This window comes from Artibeus jamaicensis, unplaced genomic scaffold (genome assembly GCF_021234435.1).
Source record: "Artibeus jamaicensis isolate MK-2021 breed Jamaican fruit bat unplaced genomic scaffold, CSHL_Jam_final contig_548, whole genome shotgun sequence".
Lineage (NCBI taxonomy): Eukaryota > Metazoa > Chordata > Mammalia > Chiroptera > Phyllostomidae > Artibeus > Artibeus jamaicensis.
In genome coordinates this window covers 14,109,881-14,136,284 of record NW_026521883.1, presented here as the reverse complement: position 1 = coordinate 14,136,284, position 26,404 = coordinate 14,109,881, and the positions used below count along the sequence as shown (strand labels likewise).

At 36.9% G+C, this 26,404-nt stretch overlaps 1 protein-coding gene across 2 annotated transcripts in view; it reads left to right on the top strand.

Annotated features, from left to right (window-relative positions):
* The window catches only part of MINDY2 (MINDY lysine 48 deubiquitinase 2), an 81,615-nt gene extending 63,354 nt beyond the window's left edge, over positions 1-18,261 (top strand). The window contains exons 7-9 of one of the 2 annotated variants that reach the window (XM_037151002.2): positions 6,911-7,084; positions 9,701-9,901; positions 17,339-18,261. In XM_037151002.2, coding sequence (XP_037006897.2) covers positions 6,911-7,084; positions 9,701-9,901; positions 17,339-17,428 — 465 coding nt within the window. In that variant the 3' untranslated portion in view covers positions 17,429-18,261. Of the gene's footprint in view, positions 1-6,910; positions 7,085-9,700; positions 9,902-11,520 lie in introns of both variants that reach the window. The other variant, XM_037151001.2, reaches the window with a different exon arrangement.
* Positions 18,262-26,404: the final 8,143 nt, after the last annotated feature.

Genomic DNA, 26,404 nt, shown 5'->3' with positions numbered 1-26,404 from the left:
TGGATTTCCTGGAAGTCTATTTCCTTTGCCAGCTTGGGGAAATTCTCTTTTATTATTTGTTCAAATAAGGTTTCCACTTGTGACTGTTCCTCTTCCCCTTCTGATACCATTTACCTGTAGTAAACACCCCTATAATTCGGATGTTGGAACGTTTAAAGATGTCCTGGAGGTTCCTAAGCCTCTCCTCATTTTTTCGAATTCTTGTTTCTACATTCTTTTCTGTTTGGTCATTTTTTTCCTCTTTCTGGTCCACTCTTTTGATTTGAGTCCCAGTTTCCTTTCCATTACTATTGGTTTCCTGTGCATTTCCATTCATTTCAATTAGTTTAACCTTCATATGTTCCTCTAATTTGTGACTAAACTCAACCAGTTCTGTGAGCATCCTGATCACCAGTGTTTTGAACTGTGCATCTGAAAGTTTGGCTATTTCTTCATCGCTTAGATTTATCTGCTCTGGGGCTCTAAGTTCTTCTTGAGCCATGTTTTGATCTGTTTGTACCTGTTAGGTATGAGGAGCGGAGCCTTAGTTGTTTATCAGGGCAGGGCCACCCAGGTCACTGGTTTGTGACGCTGTAGGTGGGGGCAGGGTCAGAGAGGGACAATGGTGGTTCCCTCTGCCACTTCCTGCCACTGGGGCCTGCATGGTCTGTCTCACCGTTCTCTCCTTCACCGATTTATCTGCTCGCAAATGTGTGACCGTGGTCAGCCCTCAGTGAGTCCGCTGCCTTGCACCCTCAGTGGGTCCGCCCGCTTCTCCACACCTGAGATCTGCCTACGGCTGCCGGTGCACCAGGGTTGCGTGCCCGTGTAGGTCCAGTGGATCTTTCCTGCCTGACCCTGCTCTGTTGCTGGCTCTGCCTTTCTTACCGGTTTGACTGAAGGGTTCATTGTTGTCAGACTTCTGTATGGTTCAATTTTCTGTGGTTTGGCTGCGTTTTTGTTGCTAAAACTTTGTTGTTTTTAAACTTGGTTGTGGGAGGAGGCACAGTGCTTCCACCTACGCCTCCATCTTGGCGGAAGTCGCTGGATAGAGTTCTTTCTACTACAGGTAAATGGTATCTGTAACTAGAAACCTATAATAATAATAAATTGGCAATCAGTCATAAATATCTACAAATTTATTATTTTATTATTGGGGCTTATTTTTTAGAATTTGCAGAAAGGATCTTTATAGTACCCATATCATATCATGTGTCATTATCATCTCAGGACCAAGATCAACAAGGAAGAATTCCATGTTGGCAGCACAAAAAGGATTTCTTAGGAAAGGTCATTTCCAGTGTCTTTTATTGGTTGTATCAGTTTTCTTAGGAATTTACTAAACTCTAACTTGTATGTAAAAACTTTTGTCATCTAAAGTCTTTTGGAACTTTAGAGATGTATGAGCTGTGGATTTTTGTTTGACCAAAGGGGATGTATATGTCTGTTATAACATTCTCCAGTACTATACTTTTGTTCTAACTCCTATCTCTAGACTTGGATAGAGACAAGACAAATTCTCTTTTAGGTTAGAATTTTTGGTGCTCTCTATACACCAAAGCATTAGAGAGTATAGCTATTTCTAAAACTTGTATTTAGAAAGAGTATTCTCCACTTATTAACTTTACCTTCCCATCTTTTTTTCCCTGCAGACTTTTTACTAGGCCTTCTGCCATTGAAGAGTCACAGTGGATATGTTAATCAAATTGACTCCCCCCTCTCCTGTATAATGTCTGCCAGTAAACCTCACATTTTCTGTGACCTTTACCTTTCTCTGACAGATAACCTTTACTTCCTGTTGTTGAAAAGTTCTCTTTAAAAATTTTTTTAATTTCTTTATTTTTAGAGGGTAAGGGAGGGAAAAAGAGAGGGAGAGAAATATCAATGTGTAGTTGCCTCTCACGTGCCCCCTATTGGAGACCTGGCCTGCAACCCAAGCATGTGCCCTGATTGGGAATTGAACCAGTGACCCTTTGGTTCGCAGGCTGGCGCTTAATCCACTGTACCACACCAGCCAGGCTGAAAAGTCCTCTTATCACTCCTAGCTTTGTGGTTTACTGTTCCTAAACTCTGAACCAGTACTTTATGCTGTTTCCTCCATGACTGGAAAGTAATCCAGTCCAGCTTTTTTTTTTTTCCCAAAGATTTCATTTATTTATTTTTAGAGGGGAAGGGAAGGAGAGAGGGAGAGAAATATCAACGTATGGTTGCCTCTAGTGGGTCCCCTGCCGGAAAATGGCCCTCAACCCAGGCATGTTCCCTGACTGGGAATCGAACTGCGATTGTGTGGTTTGCTTGCCCACGCTCAATCCACTGAGCTACACAGTCCAGCTTTTGTAGTTGTTTGGTTTAATAGCACTCCCTTGAATCCATTAAACTATTCATCCGTCATCTGTCTATTGGCAGCAAATACATATATCCCCAATTTCTGCTATCACTTATGGTACTTTGCTCTACATACTTCCACTTAATCTTGTACAATTAAATTGGACAGATCATCATGGCAAATCCACATTATATATGTTATTCTCTGAAGATCTGTTTTTAATACCTAAAGTAGGATCTGAAAGCCGCAGCAGAAGACCCTAGTGAGAGAACAGATGCTCTCAAGCCACTCCTGTGGTTCCAGATAGTGAGATGACTTTTTATACAGGCAGGAAATTTGACAGTATAAAAATGAGTTGTGAATAAACTACCTTTTTCATAGAAACTTTCTGTTTTGCTTCTTACACTCTCCATATGATCATGACTATTAGATTCTTATATATAAATATATAATTCTGTATCCAAGATCTAGTTATCCTGTTTTATTTTTATGATCCACGTCCACTTCTCCAATACTTTCTGCTTGCTCTCAAGTAGGATAAACTACTAATTCCTTGGCCCTTGTCTAGATAACCTAGCTTCTAAGTCTTTGGTTTATATAATGACATGTGCATAGCTCTGTCCTGTCATGACTCCCTCTTGAATATCCCTTTTCCATATCAACTTTGTATCCATGTCATAACTGTTTTCTCTACCTCTTGGTTTCAAGTTACTGACATCTCTCTGGAGTATATTCAAAACCAAGGTTTTGTTTGCCTTTTTACTTTGCATTTAGGGATTAGCAGTGAAGAGTGGTGTAGAAGGAGATACAATTCTAGATACGCAGCAAAGCCATGATAAAGAGATAAGTTTGTCCATTCTGTTTTCTCTTTGACTAAGACTATAGTGAGATTTTTTTTTCACAGAAGGCTAGATTTACATAAAAATTCATTTAATTTCCTTATCTTATTTTTTAATGATTTTGTGGGGTTTTTTTAGAGAGAGGGTAAGGGAGGGAGAGAAGCATCGATGTATGAGTGAAACATCAGTTGGCTCTCACACATGAACCAACTGATTCACAACCCAGGCATGTGCTCTGACCAGGAATCAAAGCAGCAACCTCTTGCTTTGTGGGGCAACACTCAACCTATAGAGCCACATCACCCAGGACTTAATATAGTTATTCTTAAAAGGTGGTTGACGCATCAAATGTTGTCACTTTCTTTTAAATTTTCTTTAGCCCTAGTTGGCATGGCTCAGTGGATTGAGTGCTGGCCTTCCAACCAAAAGAGATCACTGATTCAATTCCCTGTCAAGGCACATGCCTGGATTGCAGACTAGGTCCCCATTTGGGGGCAAACAAAAGGCAACCGATTGATGTTTTTTTCCTTCTCTTTCTCCTCTCTCTGAAAATAAATAAATAAAATCTTAGGGGAAAAAAGGTTAATAGTCTTAAATTTATTTTTAAAAATAATAATAAATTTTCTTTTTTAAATAGGAGCAAGGGATAGAGAAATGTGGAAACAGAGTAAATAAAGTGGTAAACCCCATAGTATAGGCAAAGAGATTTTTTCTTTTCTCTTAACTGGGAGAAGAAGGAAGATACAGAAACTGAGATAAGTAGGTAATAATCATGAATATAATATCTTATATTCATTAAGCACCATGTGCTTTGCATTGTGCTAAGCACTTTATATTCATTGTCTCATTTAATTTGCACAACTGTGAGTATTATTACTCCCTTATTACTTTACAACTGAGAGAACATATTTAAAGGCCCTAAGTTACTAGCCCAAGACCACTCAGCTTGTGAGCAGCGCCAATCTAACTTCAAGTCCACATTGTCAACAGCTCTGCCTCTCTAGGTAGACCTGTTTGTAGATGAAATTTATGTTTGTTGAGTAGGAATAAAGTTCATCTTTCAATTCATAAAATAACCTAGAAATTTTTAGATCTGTCTCTATATCTCTTCATAAGAAAAGAAAACTTAAGTTCAAAGATGTTAAGTAATTCAAATCCAAATAGTTAACCAAAAATACTCAGGTAGTGCTTTCCTCTGTATTTGAAAGGCTGGAATTACTTACTTTTTATTTTATTTACCAAGTTTAATTGTATCCATTTATAAATTGTAATGATATTGTCGTCATGTTATTCATACTCTATACAGAACTAATTTATCAAGATATTACCAATTTTCTTTTGTTATTCAATTGCCTCATCCAAAAAACTATAAAAATCATTTGTTGGTTTTTATCATTTTTGTATAATTTATACATTTTATACATGAATAAATAATTTAATATATGCACCCTATATTATTTTTTATGAAATTGGTATTTTCGAGACTGGTGAATGAGATTAGAAAGAAGAGTAGGGCTTAGAAAAGAAAGCTCTGACTAGATAGTGTAGCAAAAGTGATGGCGTATAAAAAAGCAAAAAGTATTCTTGACAGTAATTTAACTGTAGACTCTCAGGAAAAGTGGGCCGAAGGTGTTCAATATTAAATGAATAAATACTTTACTATTCTATACTGCAGTTATGTAAAAGACTATTGAGTGATAAGCATTGTTGACAGTGGACCATTTACATATGGTTGTGATAAATGTCAAGATCTAAAAGAGGAAGAAATTGAGGCTGATGGTCCTTGAGAAGATGGGTCAGTTATACCAGGAATAGAATACCTTTTTAGATAACACATATAAATATTCACATGCTATGGATAATAATAGCTTTAATAGAAACCATCATAGAAATTACCCATCCTAAAGTATCATTTGGAGAAAAATTGTTGATAAGATTGTGGTTCCTCCCCAAGCACACAGCCAATCTAATATGATTGACATAAAATAAATTATAAAGCCTATATATAGTATAATGTAATGGTATGTTGAAGTATATTGTGATAAGTATGAACAGAAGGGTCAGATCTATTCAGTAGAAAGTTGGCTGGAAAGGACTTTTCATTTTTTCTTAAATTATTCTAGGACAAGGTAGACTCTAACTGGGTATTAAAAATATGTTACAATAGATCATAAGGACCATGGCTCTGGCCCTCAAGGAGCTTGAAATGTATTGAGGGATAATTAAGTAAGCAGATAACTACAATTCAGTGTATAAAGTGCTAATACCCACTAAGGTAGAATTATTATTTTCTATGATATGAATCCTCAAGCACTTTGCATAGTGTTGAGCATATGATAGGCATTCAGGTATTTGATGAATTGAAACATACCTGACTTTTTTTTAAAAGTATTAACCTGGACTTAATTTTTACTTAAAACAATGTCTTTAAATTTTATATCAAAATATGAATACTCTTCATGCTGCTATAATAATTTCATGCTGCTATATAATAATTGACCATATAAATCAGCCAATATCTATAGCTAACTCTTGAATGTAACTGGTAGTAGACAGCAGGAAAGAATTTGTACATTAGGAAGAGTCATGTCTCTCAGTGAGCCCGTAATAAATGTTCAAAAATAATTATTTCATTTTTAAAGTTTCAGAATTAATTCAATAATTTCTCTACCTACACTGTCAAACTCTTTAAATGAATTTCTTATTCTTAATTATTAAGATTAATTGTGATGATCAGAGAGAACATGAAAAGTATGATTTCGTGCAATAATAAACACTGTATTAACCAGTGGGAACTCTGAACAAGTAAATGAGAGTCACACCCTTGGCAAATCTGAAGAAAATGGTTTACAATTCTTATGTGATATACTAGGGACACTTTACACATGATTGGAGTTAGAACTAAAGCATATGAAAAATTAGAGTTCAATGCTAAATTCTTTGGCAGTGACTAAGGGCCAAAAATATAGAGATTAAAACATATAGCCTGGGGAATGGGGCAGGAAAACACAAGCATGTATAGTGTGATTCAGTGGTACAGTAGAAATAGGTACAAAGTACCATTGGTGTGTGAAGGAAGAGCAACTGATGGTACAGTGGAAGGAAAAAGTGGTATGAATTGGATTAGTCAGATAGACTTATGACTATAGGCAATGTGATAGTATTTTAGTGCAACACTGTCTTATTTGTTACCTGATATATTCTTTAGGAAATTGTACAGTACTTTTCCATTTTCGAAATGAGATTATAAACCCCCAGAGGCTATCTATAAGTCATTTATTTGTTGAGCATGCCAGTAGCTCCTCAAATTACAGTATAATTTCTCATTATACTGTAGTGTACCAATTATAAACTATATTCAAAGATAGGTATATTTAATGCAGTGAACAAATAAGATATCTACTTTGTCTACTATTTACTATGTTGTGTATATCTAACTAGTAGGAATAATTAATATGCTTCAAGTGTACAGACTATCAAATTTCTCTTAAATATGATTGTGTTTTCCGGACCATAAGATGCACCTAGCTTTTAGAGGAGGAAAATAGGAAAACATTTTTTGAAGCAAAAATGTGGTAAAATATTTAGGAACATAAATAACATAATATTTCACCAATGTGAATGTAACTCTACATTCAGACTATAAGATCCACTCCCATTTTCCTCCCAAATTTGGGGGGTAAAGTGCATCTTATAGTCTGAAAAATACGGTGATTAGTTTTACTTAATTTAACAGTCCTTTTTCTTTTGTTATTTTTTTCTTAAGGGTCTACTGTATTTGCTGGTAACAGACCAGGGGTTTCTTACTGAAGAAAAAGTTGTTTGGGAAAGCCTACACAATGTTGACGGCGATGGAAATTTCTGTGACTCGGAATTTCATCTGCGGCCTCCATCAGATCCTGAAACTGTATACAGAGGACAACAAGATCAAATAGATCAGGTACATTTGTTTTGTCTTCTTTATTTTGTTTAAAATGCTCATCCCTTTCAAATATGAATTTAGTTATTCAAAACTTTTGAAGATTTATTCATCAATATACTTGTGAAATTTTCCTGACACTTCCTAAATAGATAAGTGATCATTCTGTATGTACATTAATTACATACTTCAGAAGACCACATCATACAGAACTGTGATGGTCATGGTAAAGAGTTTGAATTTTATTTCAGTTGTAGTAGGAAAGATGGTCCAAGTATACCACATAGAAGTGACATGATCTACTTCACCTTGAAAAAAATTTTTTTAAATTTATTTTTAGACAAAGGGGTGGTGAGGTAGGGGAGAGGACAGAAACATCAATCAGTTGCCTCTCACACACCCTTTACTGGGGACCTGGCCTGCAACCCAGGCAAGTACCCTGCAACTCAGGCAAGGTCGCTATTTTGATTAGGGTACTAATCAAAATAGCGACCCTTTAGCTTATGCGGCAACACCCAAGCCACTGAGCCAAACCAGTCAAGGCCGCTTCACCTTTTTATAAGGTTGCTATGTGGCCCTGGCTGGGCGGCTTAGTTGGTGGTAGTGTGGGGCACATGCACAAGGTGGCCAATTGATATTTCTCTCTCACACTGGTTTCTCTCTCTCTCTCCCACTTCTCCCTCTGGGATCAGTGGGCATGTCCTTGGGTGAGGATTAAAAATGGAGGAAGGAAAGGAGGGAGGGAGAGAGGGAGGGAGGAAGGAAGGTAGGTAGGTAGGTTGGTTGGTTGCTAGATGGAGACTACAGAGGAAGGACATAGGACTAGTAGTCCAAGCAAGAAGGGATGATGTTTAGCCTTGGGTGGTAGAGATGAAGAGACAAGTACGTATTTGGGGTATATTTTGGCTAATAAGAAAACATAGAAAAGAGGGAGTCTTGAAGATAGCATGCACTGGGTAAAGTGTAGATGGGTATTCTAAGCCTTACAGTCCAAGTTAAGGAAGAGTAGATTAGTGAGAAGAATATCCATTTAGAACTGAGACATAAGATTTTTGCCTGCAACAGGTGAGCAGGCTTGCCGCCACAATGTTTATTACTAGAAGTGGACTGGTAATGTGACTTCTCTAACTGAGGCTAAAATATTGTTATGTTAAATGGTTAACCAATGTTTTGCTAATAACAATTTGAGTTCATAGAGACCACGTTCATTTAGCCAATAGTAATTGAGCAATATATTCTTGGCACTATAACTAGGTCCTGGAGACAGAAAGATAAATCATTTGATTTTGCCCTCAAAGATTTTGTAGTTCTAGCAGTTATTTGACCAACTAATACTATATGTTGTTATATGATGGCAATTTGAATAGCAAAGAATGAATGCACAGAGGAATACTTGATTCAAACAAATGTCAGTATTTTTAGGACTTTCTGCTTTTCTTTGACAGTCATAATAATAAACATACTCATTGTGTTTCAGAAGCTGTATAGGGACATTGTTTTTTAGTATCACTTAAGAAAAAATGTAAACAGTTTTTCTAATCATTATATGTACAAGATATTGGAACAGAGAGAATGGTGGTAAAGCAACAGCTTGTCACAGGAGGTCCAGTTGTAAGGTACTGAGATTACATACACCCTCCCACAAAGGCAGTAGCAAGGAAGGAGTGGATTGAAGACCAGGGGACTTGGCAAAGAGTGGAGTTTGAAGAATTGAGGGAAAAATTTGAAGGACAGATTCTTGGTATCAGTAAGATGGTCATGCTAGATAGTACAAGGACTTCACAAGCAACACACCCTATGCAATTTTTTATTTTTATTTTTATTTTTTAATTTTAAGAAGGTGCACAGAGTAGTCAAGTTTCACTCAGCACTAATTCCTAGTGAAAGTGGGTGTTAAGTTAGATAATACAACTTTTGACCAAAGAGGCATCACTTTTTCTCACAAGAAATAATCTGCATGTGTATATGGTTAAGTGGTTAAGTAATTGAGTATGACTGTATGGAGGACAACTCTGTTGACTTTAAAAATCTTGTTTTGGAAGAGTTTTAATAAATAATTTTGAAAAATGTGTATGGTTTTTTTAAACATAAGATTTTCATGCCCTGGCTGGTATGGCTAAGTGGATTGGGTGCTAGCCTGGGAACCAAAAGGTTGCTGGTTCAATTCCCAGTCAGGGCACATGCCTGGGTTGCAGGCCAGGTCCCCATTAGGGGGCGTGTGAGAGGCAACCACACATTGATGTTTCTCTTCCTCTCTTTCTGCTTCCCTTCCCCTCTCTCTAAAAATAAATAAATAAAATTTAAAACAATAAAAAAGTGAACAGAAGATTTTTGTTACATTAGATGGAAAAGAAAACAGATTACAATAATTTTAAAATTTTTTCAAATGCCTTATATACTGTTTCTAGAAAGAACTTCAAATGAATCCCAAAAATATTTAGAACAATGGCAGCATCACTGAAATAAGTTTATATTCCCAAACAGAAATACTTGGATAACTTTGTTTTTCACATTTCAGCTCTAGTATGTTTTTTAAAAGCCATTCTCATAGTCTTGTAGATGTAACCTCTATGTTTACACTTACTAGTTCTTGGGTAAAGTTTCACAGCTAAAGATGGTGATAATTTAATTTCTTAGGACTACCTTATGGCATTGTCTTTACAACAAGAACAGCAGAGCCAAGAGATCAATTGGGAACAAATACCTGAAGGAATCAGTGATTTGGAACTGGCAAAGAAACTCCAAGAAGAAGAGGACAGACGGGCTTCTCAATATTACCAGGAACAGGAACAAGCAGCAGCCGCTGCTGCTTCTGCCTCTGTTTCCACACAGGCTCCGGTAATACTAGTGTTCTTATTCTTTTTTATAAATGAATAATGGTTATATTTATTAATAATGCAATCTGTATCACATGCTATGAGAAATGTTTTACATTAAAATTTTTTAATTTAATTATTTTTAACTATACTATTCTGACTTTTACTCCTATCCCAGCCCACCCCCTTAGTGTTCTTATTCTTTTTTTTAAAAATATTTTATTTATTTATTGAGAGAGGGGAAGGGAAGGAGAAAGAGTGGGAGAGAAACATCAATGTATGGTTGCCTCTCATGCATCCCCTGCTGGGAACTGGCCTGCAACCCAGGCATATGCCCTGACTGGGAATCGAACCTCGATACTCTGGTTCGCAGGCCCGCGCTCAATCCACTGAGCTATGCCAGCCAGGGCTGTTCTTATTCTTAAACATAATGATCACTATAACTATAAAAATATTCATGCTTAGATAAAAATTTTTAATTAGGTATTGATTGACTCTTCAATTATGTTAGCATTTTAGCAGCCATTAGGTTTTATAACATTTTTATTATCTTAATATTTTTTTCATTTAGTGATGTTATGTTTCCTAAGGTTCTGATGACAAGGTTTTTCAAATTTATTTTTGAAGTTACTAAATATCTGCAAAGAATATAAAATCAATTTAAATCGTCTTTTCTGTCAGTTGGAGGACAGTGTGAGGTACAATGGAAAGAATGTAGACTTCTGAGCCAGATGGATATGGATTTGCATTTCCTGCAACCCCTTAGACAAAGCCCTCTGCTTCTTAGCCTCATTTGCCCTGTCTGTAAAATAGAAGATAAACTTAACTCTTAGGTTGTGGTCGAGAGCAACTAAACCCAGTGTCTGACATGTACTAAGTATCCTACAAAGATTAGTAGTTTCCTACCTTTTACTTTTCCTAGTTGAATGTTTTAAGCACTGAAAATGTGACTATTAAGTAGATTTCTATATGTTAACTCTCATTGCATTAGTGGTTTTTAAAAATCCCATGTTAATGTTTAACTGTAGTTTGCAAGCATTGGTCCTTTGATCTGTGTGTATAAGAAAGCAAGTTGCCCTTTAAGGGCTGAAGAAGATTTAAGTACAGAGGTCTCCGGTAAAATACATATCTATTTCTAGTTCAAATACTCACTACCACACGCTTAAAAGTGAAGACCTACCATTTATGATTAGCTTTTCATTTGAAAATGTCTCTTGTTTCACTGGATGCACTTATTCCACATTCTGTTTACAGCATTTTTGTTCTTTTAAAATCTGTTTATTATGGTATTTACTGTGGTCTTGGAGAACTATTATAGTTTACCAAATGGTGTCATTTTCATTAACATTTCTCTAAGCTTCATCATAAATATATCTTGAATTTGAGGCTTTGGGCAGTGTAATATTACAATGTTATTTATTGTTTGAAGTTCTATTTACTTAGGCTAATAGATACATTAATTATATTTATCCAGAATGGTAGAAGCAACTACTAGATACCATGTAACATAACAAGTCTATACACCAGTAGCTTCTTTTTCCATTGAGTCCTTTCACTCATGTGGTTTTTTTTTTCTAGATAACTATGATTAAGTACCTTAGAAAAGTTAAGGTAATTTCTTCCTGTTTATTTTTCCTAAAGCAAAGCCAGCCAGCACAAGCCTCTCCATCAAGTGGAAAACAATCTGGGAATAGTGAACGTAAACGAAAGGAACCTCGAGAAAAAGATAAAGAAAAAGAAAAGGAAAAAAATAGTTGTGTTATTTTGTAACAAGTGTTGGATTCTATTGGAACCATCTGTATTTCTTAAGAAACAAAACCACAGGAGGAAAGGAAGAAAAACCGATAAATACCGTCTGTGCCTGATTTCCCAATGGATTTTGTTCATGTTTTTCAGGGGAAAGGTTGTTACTTAGCTACAATCAAACTTTTTCAAGTCACACAGTACACTCTTTATGAGCTGGAGTTTCATGTTACAAGTTGGAAATGCTGTGTGTTGTCATTCATGAAAAATACTGCACTTGTAGCCAAATAAGCAAATCACAGCAAACTTTGTGTCATAGTGACATTCATAACTCCTATCAGTTAGTAAGCTATTTTATCTTCTGTTCTAACAATGAATGGAGGTAATTGACTTTGTCTGATTCCTTCCTGAAAGCTAACTATTAGCACAATAGTTTCTGAAATTAATTTCTTCAATGTTAAATCCACAAGAAACCAGGGGTTTAATGTAGGGGTTGAAAAAGGAAAAAAGACAAAAAATAACAGGAATAAATAACTCCTAATTGTATATCAGAGTAGTTCAGCCCTTGAACAGCTTTACCTTTCTTTAGGAATGTACATTTTAGATTTCATCATGAGAACTGATCACGCAGCTTGGATTTAATTAGACAAAATGGAGATTTGTATTTCTTTTCTAGTAGCAAAAAATTACATAACACTAATCTCATCTTATCAAAAGCAGATATTATGACTTTGTAGTGTTGTGAAATTTTGAGGAGTTTTGAAATCTTTCACATAGGTAACTTGGACCACAGTTAACTGTTTCCTGGTAGCGTAGCGAGAGTAGGAAGGAAACCACAGTGGGTGCGAGGCTTTGTAAATATGGGCGTGGAGAGAAGAAAATGGTTCAGTGTCTACCTTTTTCTAGAATTACCTTGAACCTTAAAATTTAAATCATGTTTATTTGCTAGGAAATTAAGTATACTTACTAAAACCAACAAAAAAGCACATTTCTGAAAGAAAGTTAGAGATCATTTCTGAGTCTAGTAAAAAAGAATTAATAAAAATCTGTTGGAGGAATTTATATAAAAGCAATCAGATTTTTTAACTTACGGGAACCAAATAAAACTATAAGATCTTGTAGTGTTTGTAGGACTCAAAAAGAATATTTATTGAATTTAATCATGAGGCAACACATATGTTCCTGTATTTCTAGGTATAGTTCGAAAAACTATCCTTAATAGTCCCTTTTTATATGCTTTATATTTAAAAGTTTGTTTTAGTCATTTTTGAAACAGCTATTGCTGCTGCAAGTAGTTATGTGATTTACATTCTAAGCCTCAGTAAATTTAAGAGCATCAGTCTAACTTGAGCATCCACTTGGAGAATGTCATTTGTGGTCTTGGGTGACAATAGACTACCAAAAAATATGGTCTAAATGTCCTTAACATTCTCTGTGATCTAAGACAAGCTATAGGATTAGTCTGTGTGTAAAAAGTTAAGTCTTATTTATGGAAGGAATTATTCTAAGGGAAAAATCCAGGGTCAAGCTGTATCTTTTATGTCTTATGTATTGCATGTCTATTTATGTTATACCATTTGTTATTTCTTCAAATTTCCTATGCTAGCATGATAATCATCAGAGAACCTGTTTGGGATATAAAACTTTGATGTAAAATATTTGGTGCATCTTGATACTAACACAGAATATGCATACATTGGTAAAGTAATCAAATGTACCACAGAAGTCTCGCTGGCTCAAACAAGTTGACCTTAGTCCAGGTTTACTCTTGATGTCACTCTGGTTGAAGGAGGAAACTAAAACCTCAGGGTTTGTTTTTCCCAGAACAGATAGTAGTGATAGTGCATTATATTTTAATAAGAAAAAGTGAAACAGTGAGTCCTGAGAAATTTTACAAAGCGTATTTGAGGCATATTTTCCCATGATTATATACTGATCTATTTATTGCCCTCAAAAATGTATATGTAGAAGCTATTCTTCTGTTATTTGCTCCTGTTGTCTTACTTTGTTCTAAAGGTGGTACTGCCATTCTCCATTCCCTTGGAAACACAAAGTAGCTCGCTCAGAAGCAGCAGTGCTGTCAGATAAGTAGATGTCAGTGTGTACTCACAAGAAGTAGTTAAACATGTAATGTGTTTGTTAACTTAACCTTTTTCTATGTTGGATTTCCAAGTCAGATTTTCTTACATTCCTGGAATGTTTGATATACCAAGAGTAATAATGATAAAATGTTTGCTTTGATTACTATGGGGGAAAAATGAAATGTTCGATTCTATTAAAACAAACTTCTCAGAGATACTGGTTTCCCATCCTTGAAAATTATAAAGAATTTAGAGCTATTGTGTCTTTATTTTCTTATATTTTTCTCAAGGCAACACATTATATCCAGACATTTCATTGCTAGTTTGGGTACATTGGAATTTGGTGGTGGTGTATTAAACTCTTTCCTTCACAGTATTTTGCAGTACTTGAAAATTGTTATCTGTATACTGCTAGCAGCAGTTAGAAGTCAAACATTTTTGTTTTTAATATTCTTAGGCTAGATTAGGGGCACATTTACACTAACACTGGCTAGTAAGAGAGATACATGAATGAATGAAATGATCACTACACTTTCACATACTTTCAAAATCTATTCCTTAAGGTTAGTGAACAGTCTTTATTAACAATATGAATTGTTTTCATATCTAATACTGTTGAATCAATAATGCCATGATTACAATAGGTTATCAGCATTTAAAAGCACTTACTGTATATTTATAAAGCAAGGATCCATTAGTTTAATTAGATTCTTAAAGGAATCTGGGAATTTTCCTCAAATTTAAGAGTCAACATATGAAGAATACAAAGACTAAGCAGTTTGAGGTGGTTAAAATTGGCAGTGGCTGCTTCCTGTAATACGCTGGTCTATTGTGCTTAGGTAAGGTAACTGCTATGTTTCGAGGTGTCAGGTTGGCTGAACGAGGCATAAATTTAAGTTTAGGATTAGGCATTGGAATGTATCTTGTTTCATTGCCTCACATTTTTAGTATTTGACTACTTACCCCTTATTATGTTTTGAATTCTTCCTCATACTTCTTGATCTTAGTTTTGATTAAGCAAGTTAGAGTCAGAGATTACTTGACCGAACCCAACGTTAACCATTTCGTACTTGCAGCAAAAACTTATTTTAACGAATCGCCACTTCAGCTCTGTAAGAGACAGAAGATCCTGAGAGAAAGGGACTAGAAGTCAAATAGATATTTAAGGAAAGAATTATTGTGGTCCCTACATGAATGTAGGCAGACGAAGCAGAAAAATCAAGGCAAGAATTTCCAGAACTGTCCTCAAACAATCTCACTTATTTAAAAAAATTCTTTTAGAAAGCGAAACAAACTTTCCTATTCAATATACCAGTTATTCCCAATGTGATGGAAAGCTGTGTGCTTTACCGATCACACACTGCTTGGGCATATAACTTAAACTATAGTTGTGAGTTATGTTTGATAGAATAAGATGGAGACATTAAGATAGTTCTAGTTTAATGAATTGAAAGTGTGGAATTCTGAATTATCTAAAAACCTGGCTTTTAAGTTGCCATGGTGGACTTTCTGTGCCTCAATTTACTCTAAATATATAAATGACACTTTTTTAGTGCTTTGCACTCATGAATAAAGGGCATAGTATAAGCACAAAGTGTTACCTAAGGAATTATAAATATTGCACAGCTTTTGTTCTTGGAAGTCAGGTTTTTCCCCAATGACTATTTCTTAAGCCCGTTTTTTAATGCTGTCATAATCTGTAGAATTACCAGGTCTTTGAGTATGGCATCATCTCCTCCCAAAATGTCTTTTACAGTTCTTTTGTGTTCTGTGGACTAGAGGGTCAAAATCAAGGGTATTTGGGAAGAATAAAAAGCACTGAAACTGCATTTTTCCCAGTACCTTTCATATATATAAATATTTAGATTCTCTGCCTTTTCCTCCATGGAACAAAGTACAATGGTATCAGGTTATTAGTACCATATATGTAAACTTTATTGCGTGGATGGAATGCATTTAGATCTCAATTACTGCCATTTCTAGGGCTACTTAAATTATTTTTTAGTATAAAATGTCATTTGATAAGTGAATTTTAAATTTTTTTAGAGAATAATGTTGAAGGAACTCATCAGAATCAGAGTTCTTAGGTTCTGTAGTATTTTTTTCTAAGATTTTATTTATTTTTAGAGAGAGGGAAAGAAGGGGAGGGAGAAAGAGAGATGTCGATCGGTTTCCTCTCACATTCCCCTCACTGAGGACCTGGCCCACAACCCAGGCTTGTGCCCTGGCTGGGAATTGAACTGGCAAATCCTTTGGTTTGCAGGCCAGCATGCATTCTCCTGAGCCACACTAGCCAGGGCAGGTTTGGGAATTTAGTGTCTTTTTTTTATAACTGATGTCAAACACCTGTGTCGCTTTTGGGACAACATGAAGAATTGAGGTTATTGTTCTTGGTGACACTGTAACACAAACTAAAATTTAAAATAGAAGGCTTCCTGAACAAAATAAATTGCAGAAGGCAGATAATGGAGTCTAAGTGACATATTGCAGGACCCAGATAAAGTTAACTTTGAAGATCTAAATTTTAATTCACGCGTGTATTTGATTTAATCCTCATGTTTCTGCTTTTAGTAATTTGAGTTTAATGAATTGATATGCATACATATTTTTAAAAATATTTTATTATTTATTTTTAGAGACGGGATGGGAAGGAGAAAGAATGGAGAGAAACATCAATGTGTGGTTGCCTCTCATGCGTCCCCTGCTGGGACCTGGCCTGCAACCCAGGCATATACCCTAGACTGGGAATCGAACTAGCGACCCTTTGCTTCACAGGCCCGTGCTCAATCCACTGAGCTACACCAGCCAGGGCTGCATACATATTTTTATGTGAAGGACTCTAGTTTCTAATTGCACATCTATCTCAAAAACATTAAACTCAAGAACAGCGTAAAAGTCTCCAACTACTGCCTCAAGTTCAACTTCATGCTATTTTTCTGAAAAAGGAAGAAATGTAGACTTGTCTGCCTAGAACTGATGTTTTTTAGGGCATGGTACTATCCCAGATAAGGTGTTGAAATCCCATGGCAGAAATACAAAACCTAAGCTTTAAACCACAGTAGCTTAAAGAAAAAAAATTGTATTGTTTTTCTACAAAAATCTACTTAATCAGATATTCTAAGAGTTCCCTCAAATCATGTAGTAACTTGTCACCAATAACTAAGAACATTATATCCATCCTTACTGTAATGTCCTGCTTTGAAATGTAGGGATGCCTCCTGGATAGAACATGCACAAAGACAATTTTTTCTAAAGGTGATCCTGGCTTCATTGGCTTCAGTAGCTACAACTTTAAACAGGAAGTCAGGAAATTTAATTGCCCATGTAAATTCCAAGTCAGTGACCTGTCCAAGTGAACGTTATAACTGACTGCTGAGCAGTTCTAACCAATGGGATGTATGTTAAGACTAAGCTTGTCATTTAATCTTTGAAAAGATGAAATGTCCTGTGTGTCTCAAATTTGTCATATTCTTGTTCCTTTTTACATCTTGTGTGAAATAATATTTTTTTCCAGAGTATACAGTAGGACATCTAAACTTTACAGATTTTGAAAGATGAGGATTTGAAAAGCTTCCAGTGGTTTTTGTTACAATGCTTTATCTTCCTCAATAAAATGACAACTGTTGTTTTCACAGATCTGCACATCACAAGTAAGACAATATGATAGAAGACTGATGTATGATTGTTACACAACAGTCAGCAAAAGGAATAATCTTCACTTGTGAAGCTTCAGAGAAACCCTGAAAGTCATTTCCTAACATTAGTGCATGTGAGTCTTTTCTCCTTGAATTGTGCAGAACAATTGAATTGTGGCACATATTAGGGGAGTAGCAAGTGAAATGTAAAGACTGTAAAGAAAGTGATCTTGAAATACAGCAAGAATAAATAAGTTTTCTTCCTTTACTTTACTGTCAGACTATTTGGGTCAAGAAGTTGCTATGAAATGTCAGAGATCTCCGTGCCCGGCCGAGACTGGCCCATTGAAACAAGGTTCTCAACGAGTTTAAACATACAGTGTATGAGTGCCTGTCTTTTCTCCTTTTTATTTACTATCTTAATGCCCTTCCTACTTCTGAGATAGTTCATCTGTTTTGCTTTATGACCAGCTTTTGACCATTCTTAATATCAGTTTAAGAATAATAGCAACCTTAGAACTGATAGAACACTGAACTACATTTTTTGAATAGACAGCATAAAACACCTACCCAACTTAGGGCTGAATTGAATTTCTGTGAAAGTTACTCTTTTAAATACTAATTACGCTAAAACTATATAACTCTAAAAACTGTCAAGATTCAAAAGTTTTACTTTTGGAGGATATTCCTTAAAAAAAAGATATATTGAGCATAGATGGGAAAGTATAAAATATTTCTGACAGGATTATTCAGTATTCATTTAATTTCATGTTTGTTACTGTACCACAAAGATGGTGTCATACTTGGATTAAAATGTTGGATTTCTTGTTAATATACTCAAAACTGTAACCAGTGGTAACACTCTTAGTATTTTTTATTATAGATTCTATTTTATTTCAATAAACTTTGATATTTAGACCAAACAGTCTTTCTGCTATGTGTATGCATCTCATTAAGCTACTTCTTACAAATATGGGTGGGGAAATGGAGAATTAACATACTGATTTACATTTACTTAGGATGAAGTCTTAAAATACTTGGACCAATTCTTGATAAAGACAGGTGCCCCCCAACCCCAGGCAGTGAAAGAAGCAATTAGCTCTATACCATACAGTTAATTACTTGATCCCAATGGTAGATTTGTTTTGTTATATTGGATACTTCTGTCTTCTTAGAGGACTTAAGTTAGACCTGAGAATGAATCAATTTCTCTCTACACTAAGCCAATCATAGGGTCAAGTTTTTGTACAATTTAATGTCTAAATCCGCTAATGTCTGATGTTTCTCTGTGAAAGTTTTTGTAGACTCCACAGCCCTCTCGGCAGAATGATTTATTCCACACAGTGTTTTGCTGACCTCCTCTCACTGTAGCACTTAAGCTAGACTGTGAGCCTTTTAAGGACCAAGATCATGTCTTACTCGCTTTGATTTTCTTGGCACATTACATAATCTTTGGTACTTTAAATGAACTTGAGTATCTACTAACAGGAATTTTTTATTTTAAATATTTTATTTAATTTTAGCGGGGGGGGGGGGAGAAAGAGAAGGTGAGAAAACATCAATGTGTGGTTGTCTCTCGCACACCCCATACCAGGGACCTGGCTCACAATCCAGGCATGTGCCCCGACTGGGAATCAAACCCACTTTGGTTCACAGGCCAGCACTCAACCCACTGAATCACACCAGCCAGAGAGGAATTTTTTTAATTATATTTTATTGATTATGCTGTTCCAGTTGTCCTGATTTTTCCCACATTGCCCCCTGCCACCCAGCACTCCCATTCCTTCCAGTGATCCAAACGCCGTTCTTCATGTCCACAGGTCATGCTTTGGCCGTTCCATTTCTTTAACTGTATTTTATATCCTCATGGCTATTCTATATACAGAAATTTAAAAAAACAACACCTGCATTATATAGCTATTGCTTGCCTGTTCTTTAAATGAGTTGGGTTATTGAATCCGTTTTTCCCTTTAGCATGAAAGTTATGTACATAGAAAGAACTAAAATCCTTAACTTTTTATCCATGCCCTCCTCTCTGATTTTCCCTGGGGATCATCCTACATCCTCCTAGAGCCAATGGGAGAGCAGGAAGAATAGCAGCCTCAGCAAAACCAAGGTGAGCAGCATTGTTCCACCCCCATCTCACAGCCTTCTTGCGGGGGCCCTCTCCTCACTTTGTATTGTCCTGTGAAGTGGGCACTGATTCATTTGTTGGAGCTGAGATCTGAAGACAAGCGGTCTAATCCAGAATCTGTGCTTACAAATCATGTCTGAAAGAGGACAAGAAACCCAGGCCGTCTGTGTTCAAAATTTGACTGGGCTTTTCAGGTCACGTTTGATTCAAACCTTGCTGTAATCTTCAAAATTGGGTCTACTAATCTTTATTGTGCTCTGAATTCTTAGGATCAAGTTAATTCTGCATGGCCTGTTTTCTCATCTCTAAAATGGAGTAATTTTTACCTTCTTGAAATTGGTGTAATGTACATAGTGTCATACACATGATAAAGTCAATAAACTGTAGCATTGTTACTACCAGACTAGGGACTGTTTGGAGTGAAGATTGGAACAATTTACAAAGATTATCAGTGGTCAATAAGCACATGAAAACATGCTCAACATCACTCATCAGCAGGGAAATGCAAAACAAAAACCATAAGATAGTTCTGTATACCCACTACAATGCTTAAAATTAAAAAGACTGACAATACTAAGTATTGGCGAGTCAGCAAAGTAATCTGGACTCTTTACATTGCTGATGTAAATTGGTACCACTTCAGAAAACTGGCAGTTTTCTGTCGTGTTAAATATATGCTTAATAGTGTATATCTATCTATCTATCTATCTATCTATCTATCTATAATCTATCTATATATCTATATATCTATATATCTATACCTATATATCTCCCCATCTCAGCAATTCCACTCCTGGATACTCACTCAAGAGAAATGAAAACATGTTTGCAAACAAATATTCATAGTAGTTTTATTCATAATAGTCAAAAACTGTCAACTCAAATTTCTATCAATAAGTGAGAAAGTGAAAGCATAAAAATTCCATACAATGAAATACTATGCAGCAACAAAAAGAAGCCAGATACAATGCAAAGCTGAATTACAAAACTATTATGTTGAACAACAGAAGCCAGGTACAAAAGACATTATGATTCTGTTCATGTGGAACTCCAGGAAACATAAAATCTGTAGCAACAGAAAGATGAGCGGTTGCCTGGGGCCAGAGATGTGGATTGTGATGGCCAGGAAAGGGCACAAAAAACTTTTAGAAATGGAAATGTTTTTCATCTCGATCACAGTAGTGGTCACTTGGGTGCACACATTTGCCAAAACTCATTAAACTGTATACTTCAAATGTGTGCATGATATCACTTGTAAATTTTACTTCAAAAAATTGTAATTATATTTCTGTGTATTAACAGCAAACCATTAAAACCTGAAATTTAAAAAAATCCATTTATAATAACATCAAACAACATACTAGATAAAAATTTAACAAAATTTTAAGACCTATATATACACTGAAAACTAGAACTTCAGTCACTTCATTTCTGTCATCGTGTGTACCTACTTGGAGTTTTTATGTTTAAAAGTTTAAAATACTTAAAACTGAGTAAGAACTAGGAAGTGTACTATTTTTACTCAGTAAATCCAAATTTTAGTTGATGCAAAAATATTTTATTGGGCCCTGGCCTGGCAGTTCAGTTGGTTAGAGTGTCATCCTGAGATGCCAAGGTTTAGTTCAATTCCTGGTCAGGGCAAATGCAAGATGCAACCAATGAACACATAAATAAGTGGAACCACATATCGAGAACTCTCTTCCCCTTCCCCTCTCTCTCAAGTCAATAAATATGATTTTTATAAATTTTACTGAATTTTAATATATTTTAAATTGAAAATTATTTTAAAACTGAATAAAGGAAATGCTTATACAGAAGATAATTTTATCATATAGAAAAGAATTCATTTAAAAAATATTTGCTTTCTGATATCAAATACATTACATATTCCACTGGTCTTAGCTGCCCTGCACTGGAGGAAATGATTTGAAGACACTCGTCTAAGTGTGTGCCTATGTTTGAACCTTGGCTCCATCACTTGCTATCTTTATGATCTTGGGAAACTATTTCATTAGTTTACCCATATACAAAATGGGAATAGTAACATACCTACACCTAAACCATAATCTTGTTATGGGAACGAAGTAAGTGAATGCATGTAAATCACCCAGTACAATGCCTACCCAGTCCAGAGTGAGTTCTCAGCAGTAACGTGTGACAATAACCTTACTCCTATGTAAGGAGCCTGACACACAGTAAGCTTGAAATATTAGTTACCTTATTGTGTGACAAGGTTTTTCTCCACTTTGGTTAAAATGATCAATTGTTAAAATGCAATTTTAAGTGTTTATTATAATAGAAATTAGACAATAGGAATCATAAAGGGCATAAATCTATAGATAAAGAAACTGGGGTCTATCAGTGTTAAATTATAGTTATGATTAAGTAGTAGGATTAGACCCAGACTCCAGGCCTTCTGACTCCTGCTTTCATTCTTGGTCTTGGTATCCGACTCTAACTTTTTCTTTTTATTTTATTTATCTTTAGAAAAGGGAGGAAGAAAGAGAGGGAGAGATACATCAATGCGTGGTTGCTTCTCACACACCCGCTACTGGTCTACAACCCAGGCATGTGCCCTGAGTGGGAATCGAATCAGTGACCCTTTGGTTTGCAGTCCAGTGCTCAATCTATAGAGCCACACCAGCCAGGGCTGACTTAACTCTTTAAAACCCTTTCATAGGTGATTCTCTAGTTAATAGGATGAAAACAAAGTACTGCTGATCCAAATAACACACATACTAGTAGTATTTCACAGCACAACGAGGGCAGTTCTGAAAGCTCTGGGCATACATTCCTGAGCCTGATACAGACGTTGCCTGTCCCCACCCTGAGCGGTTCAACTATATAAAGTTATTAACTAATTAGTTAACTAGAAAACTATGAAAATCAGAACATTTCATTCCCTTGGCAAAAGATGGGGTTTCTAAAACTAAAAGGACATGTGATGGAGAAGCGATGAGTTAGACTCTATAACTACCCATAAAAGTGCCAGCTGCTCTTCAAAGAACAGTTGGTCTTTCCTACCCTGAGCTGTATCTCCATAGTGATTCTCAATCCTGGCTGCACATACGAACCCTCTCGGGGAACTCTGGCAGAAAAATGTCTAGGCCCCACTCATGAATGTTTGCAGTGAGGACCCAGGCTTGAGAACCACTGGCTTATCTTACCCAGCTAGACCCCAGACTTTTTGTCCAGTCAGGAGTGATACCAGTTGATGAGTTCTCCATTTAACCAGCAACCTTCACGAATGAAGTTTTCTCTTTTGTGTTAAAATCAGAGCACATAACACAACAGAAATAATGCATAGAATCTTTCAGTATCCCATACATATTTCCCCATTTAAATCCTTACAGTAATCCCGCCAGGTAAGCCACGTCGATCCTAACATCCTGGAGCTACACCTGAATGGCCCACAATTGTGCATATCTGGTAAATTCCTACATAGTCCTAAGCCTATGATCTTTGGATGGCACCACCCTGCAAGCGGCCCCAGAGGTGAGGGCCCTCCCTGTAGTACAATGTCACTGCATCTGGGGGAGCAGAGTAGGTCAGAGGTGGTGAGGAGGTGCAGGCAGGGGGAAGCAGACCCAAGGGTTCCGGAAACCAGAGCTAGAAACCAGGACCCAGGATGGCAAATCGGTTGGGAAATATAGTACAAGTCATTAAATAAACTAATTGGTATCTGACAATTTTAGGAAAATTATATGTTAAAGGGCTGTTATCTTACAGTCAGGATAGTTTTATCACCTACCTGAGGGATGCACCGTATCTTGTCAGAGTATCCTGACCTGTCCCCTCCCACTCTACATCACAGATGCTTGGCAGAGTAATGATAATTTACTCAACATCAGTTTATGATGAGTAAATTAATGAATTAATATATATTGATGGATAGCATTAGAAACTTTTAATTAAAAGAAAAGTCTCCATCCGAATGACTGGCTATTGGTTGAGCTTTTGACAGGCTTGGCCAATCCCTAATAAACTGATGAAAAACTGAACTATTGAGCAGATTTCATATTCTTTCCCGTATTTCACATTTCTTTCCCAACCCTGCTGGCAAATCCAAGTCGGAAGCAAAATGTGACTGAGCGCAGAACTAAAGCGAAGATGGCTTCATGGCCACTGTTCACACCCGAGGCTCAGGCACCTTCTTGGGGATGAGACCCCCAGGTGTAAGTTTGTCTGGTGGTCAAGGCACCCTGTCCCCTCTCCAGTCCCAGGGAGTGGCGTGGGAGAGGCATTTGGCCATCCAGTCCTCATGGTTATTTTTGCTAGATACTCTCAATCTTAGAACAGCATTACACCAATGCAATGTGGAGACAAAAAACCCCAGCTGCTCCTCCTGCCAATTATTCCAAGCAGACCGTTTGCTGCCCCTTAAACCCCCACAATAAAAACCCTGTACCCTCCACATAGTTATTCATTAAAATAAAATAAAATGCTGGAGTGGCTACTAAGTGCCAGGTACTAGGAATATGGCAGTAGGAAACAGTAAGACAATACAATCTTTCCCCTTGGAGCTTACAGCTGAGCAGAAAGAGACAGATAATAAATGTCAGATGGGACAGCAGAGGGGGTAATAGTGAGGGTGGGGTCAAAAGTGTAGCAATTTTAAGTATCAAGGAAGGCATCGCCAAGAAAACATTTCAGCAAGACCGGATGATACATGGACATCTGGGGGAAGAGCATTCCAGATCCAGGAATCATCAAGTGCCAAGGCTGGAGATGGACATCGTATTCAGCAAACAGGAGGGCGAGGTGAGTGAAACTGAGCACGGAGCACAGCAGGAAAGGAGGTAAGAGAAGCAGGGCACTTGAGAGACTTTGGATTTATTCTGAGAGGCGGGAAGAGTTTAAAGCAGAGAAATTCATCTAAGTGTGATGCAGTAGATCTAAGATAAAGGTGATCATTACAGAATATTTAGGTGAAAATCAACAGTATGAAATCTGACCCTTAAGCCTGGTTCAATGGCTACGTGTCTCAGAAAGAGAAAGCTGCTTATCCTGTAGGAAGCACTTCAGGATTTTAGAAAACAATGTCTCAGGTGAAAATAAGCATTTGTTGACCAATGTATCCTAAGCGATGTAGGAAAGAATGTGTACGTATGGCCACCTTACTGACTTGAAGGCAGTGCCTATGAATTTGTGAGAATTAGTTTGTGGAGGGTAATCGAACCTGTTAAAAGTGCTTGAGAGGAATGCTAACTAAGCATTTGTTGGAGGTATTAGAAAAAGATTCATCTTTAAGTAAGAAATGGAATTAGATGTGGTTCTTTAGGAAGAATTCAAAACTTCACATTTTCCCCTAAGGAGCCAGCAGGTATTTAATTGTTGGAACCAACCTGAGTACGGAGGAGCAGAGTTAGGTGGTCATCTAGCAAGGAATAAAAATATAGGCAGAAAGGTTTTCTTTATTTCATGTAATTAAGAGTTTGGAAAGTTCTCTTGCACTCCTGAAGCTTTTATTTTTTTCTTACAATCCTGGCATGTGCAGTCTGACCTCAGTGTCTTGCACACATTTCCTGGCTCTTTCCTGAGCCGCCGTAAGCAAATAGTTGCTCCTAAATCCCCGGAACTGTCTACTCTCTGGTGACATTTTTGAATGGCTCATCCAGTGCAGGGAGAACAGCAAATTTCTTCCTTTCTCCGGTTCTCAGGAACCCTACTTCCTTTATAAAATCTCTGAAAGCGGTTTTCACAACTTACCCATGGCCAGCCAGACCTCTACAACCAGTGGGGTGCCCCAGGACCCTGAGGGCCACTCCCAACCCCACCGCCAACATTTCAGAGGTGGTTTTGTCAGAATTTCTCAATTTGAAAAATTAGATTGTTGACACTAAAAGGTACTACAGTCCACAGTGTGGGTAATTATTTTTTCCTCAGGTTGCCATGGTATAGCTTTTTGAAGAGAAGGTCCTTTCTTAGACACCCATCTGAAAAATGGGTGTAGGGCAAAAACTGTTACCTCTGGCCAGTAGGATTCTTCTGAGGATGAGGCAAGCACATGCACTGAAAATGCTTAGCACACTGCCCAGCACATCAAGTGCGCAGCAGATGGTAGCGACCCTGTGACAGTTCCACTCTACCCATGAGCACACAGACAAGAGCGATGTAAGGACTCACAGTCACAAAGGCAGACCTGAAGTTAGTTCATTCCTATACTGAGGTTCTATGTACCATTCCGCAAAGTGTGGGGGATCAGGAAATGAAGTAAACACCCCCACACACATACGCCCCACTTACTCCCACAGTGGTAGGGCTGGGAAGAGCAGAAAAGGCTATATAAAATCCATAGCAATACAGAAAGTACCGGTTCCCTAAAGGGCTGAGGACCAGGGTACTGTGGCTGCCCAGAGCCCTCAGCAGTCTGAGCTGTCTCATGGCATGACCATGCCTCGCAGTGACGTTTACAAGAACTTGTAGAAAGATTCCTCCTTCTCAAATCAAAAGGTGACCTCAGACCTGAGATCTAGAGGTGAAGTAGTAACTTGTACAAGATCACAGAGCTAATAAATGGTAGAGGAATGATTTGAACTTGGGTGGCTGAACTTGCTGCCCTCTTTTACTTTTGTATGAACATAGAGACTGCTTGATTTACCAAGAATCTAGAACATTTGGATTATAAGTCACTGGTTTATATGAAGGGATATGGTAGGCTTTAAGAGATGCTCTTCAGAATTTACCTTGAAGCATTTTCTTAGAAAAGATGCCTTAAAAAAAAAAAAGCCCTAAGATTGGTGGATAAGTCTCTAACACTTCAAAAGAGTATACTGCCCAGCTATTGGGGTGAAGAGTCAAAGTCAGGTTTATTTCCTAGGAACCAAGCCAAGACTGCCTGCATAGCTCTAAACCTAGTCAATTTCTTTGGGTTTAACTCCAGAAAGGGCTGGAGGACTAACACCTAAAAAGCTGGAAACAAAGACACAGAG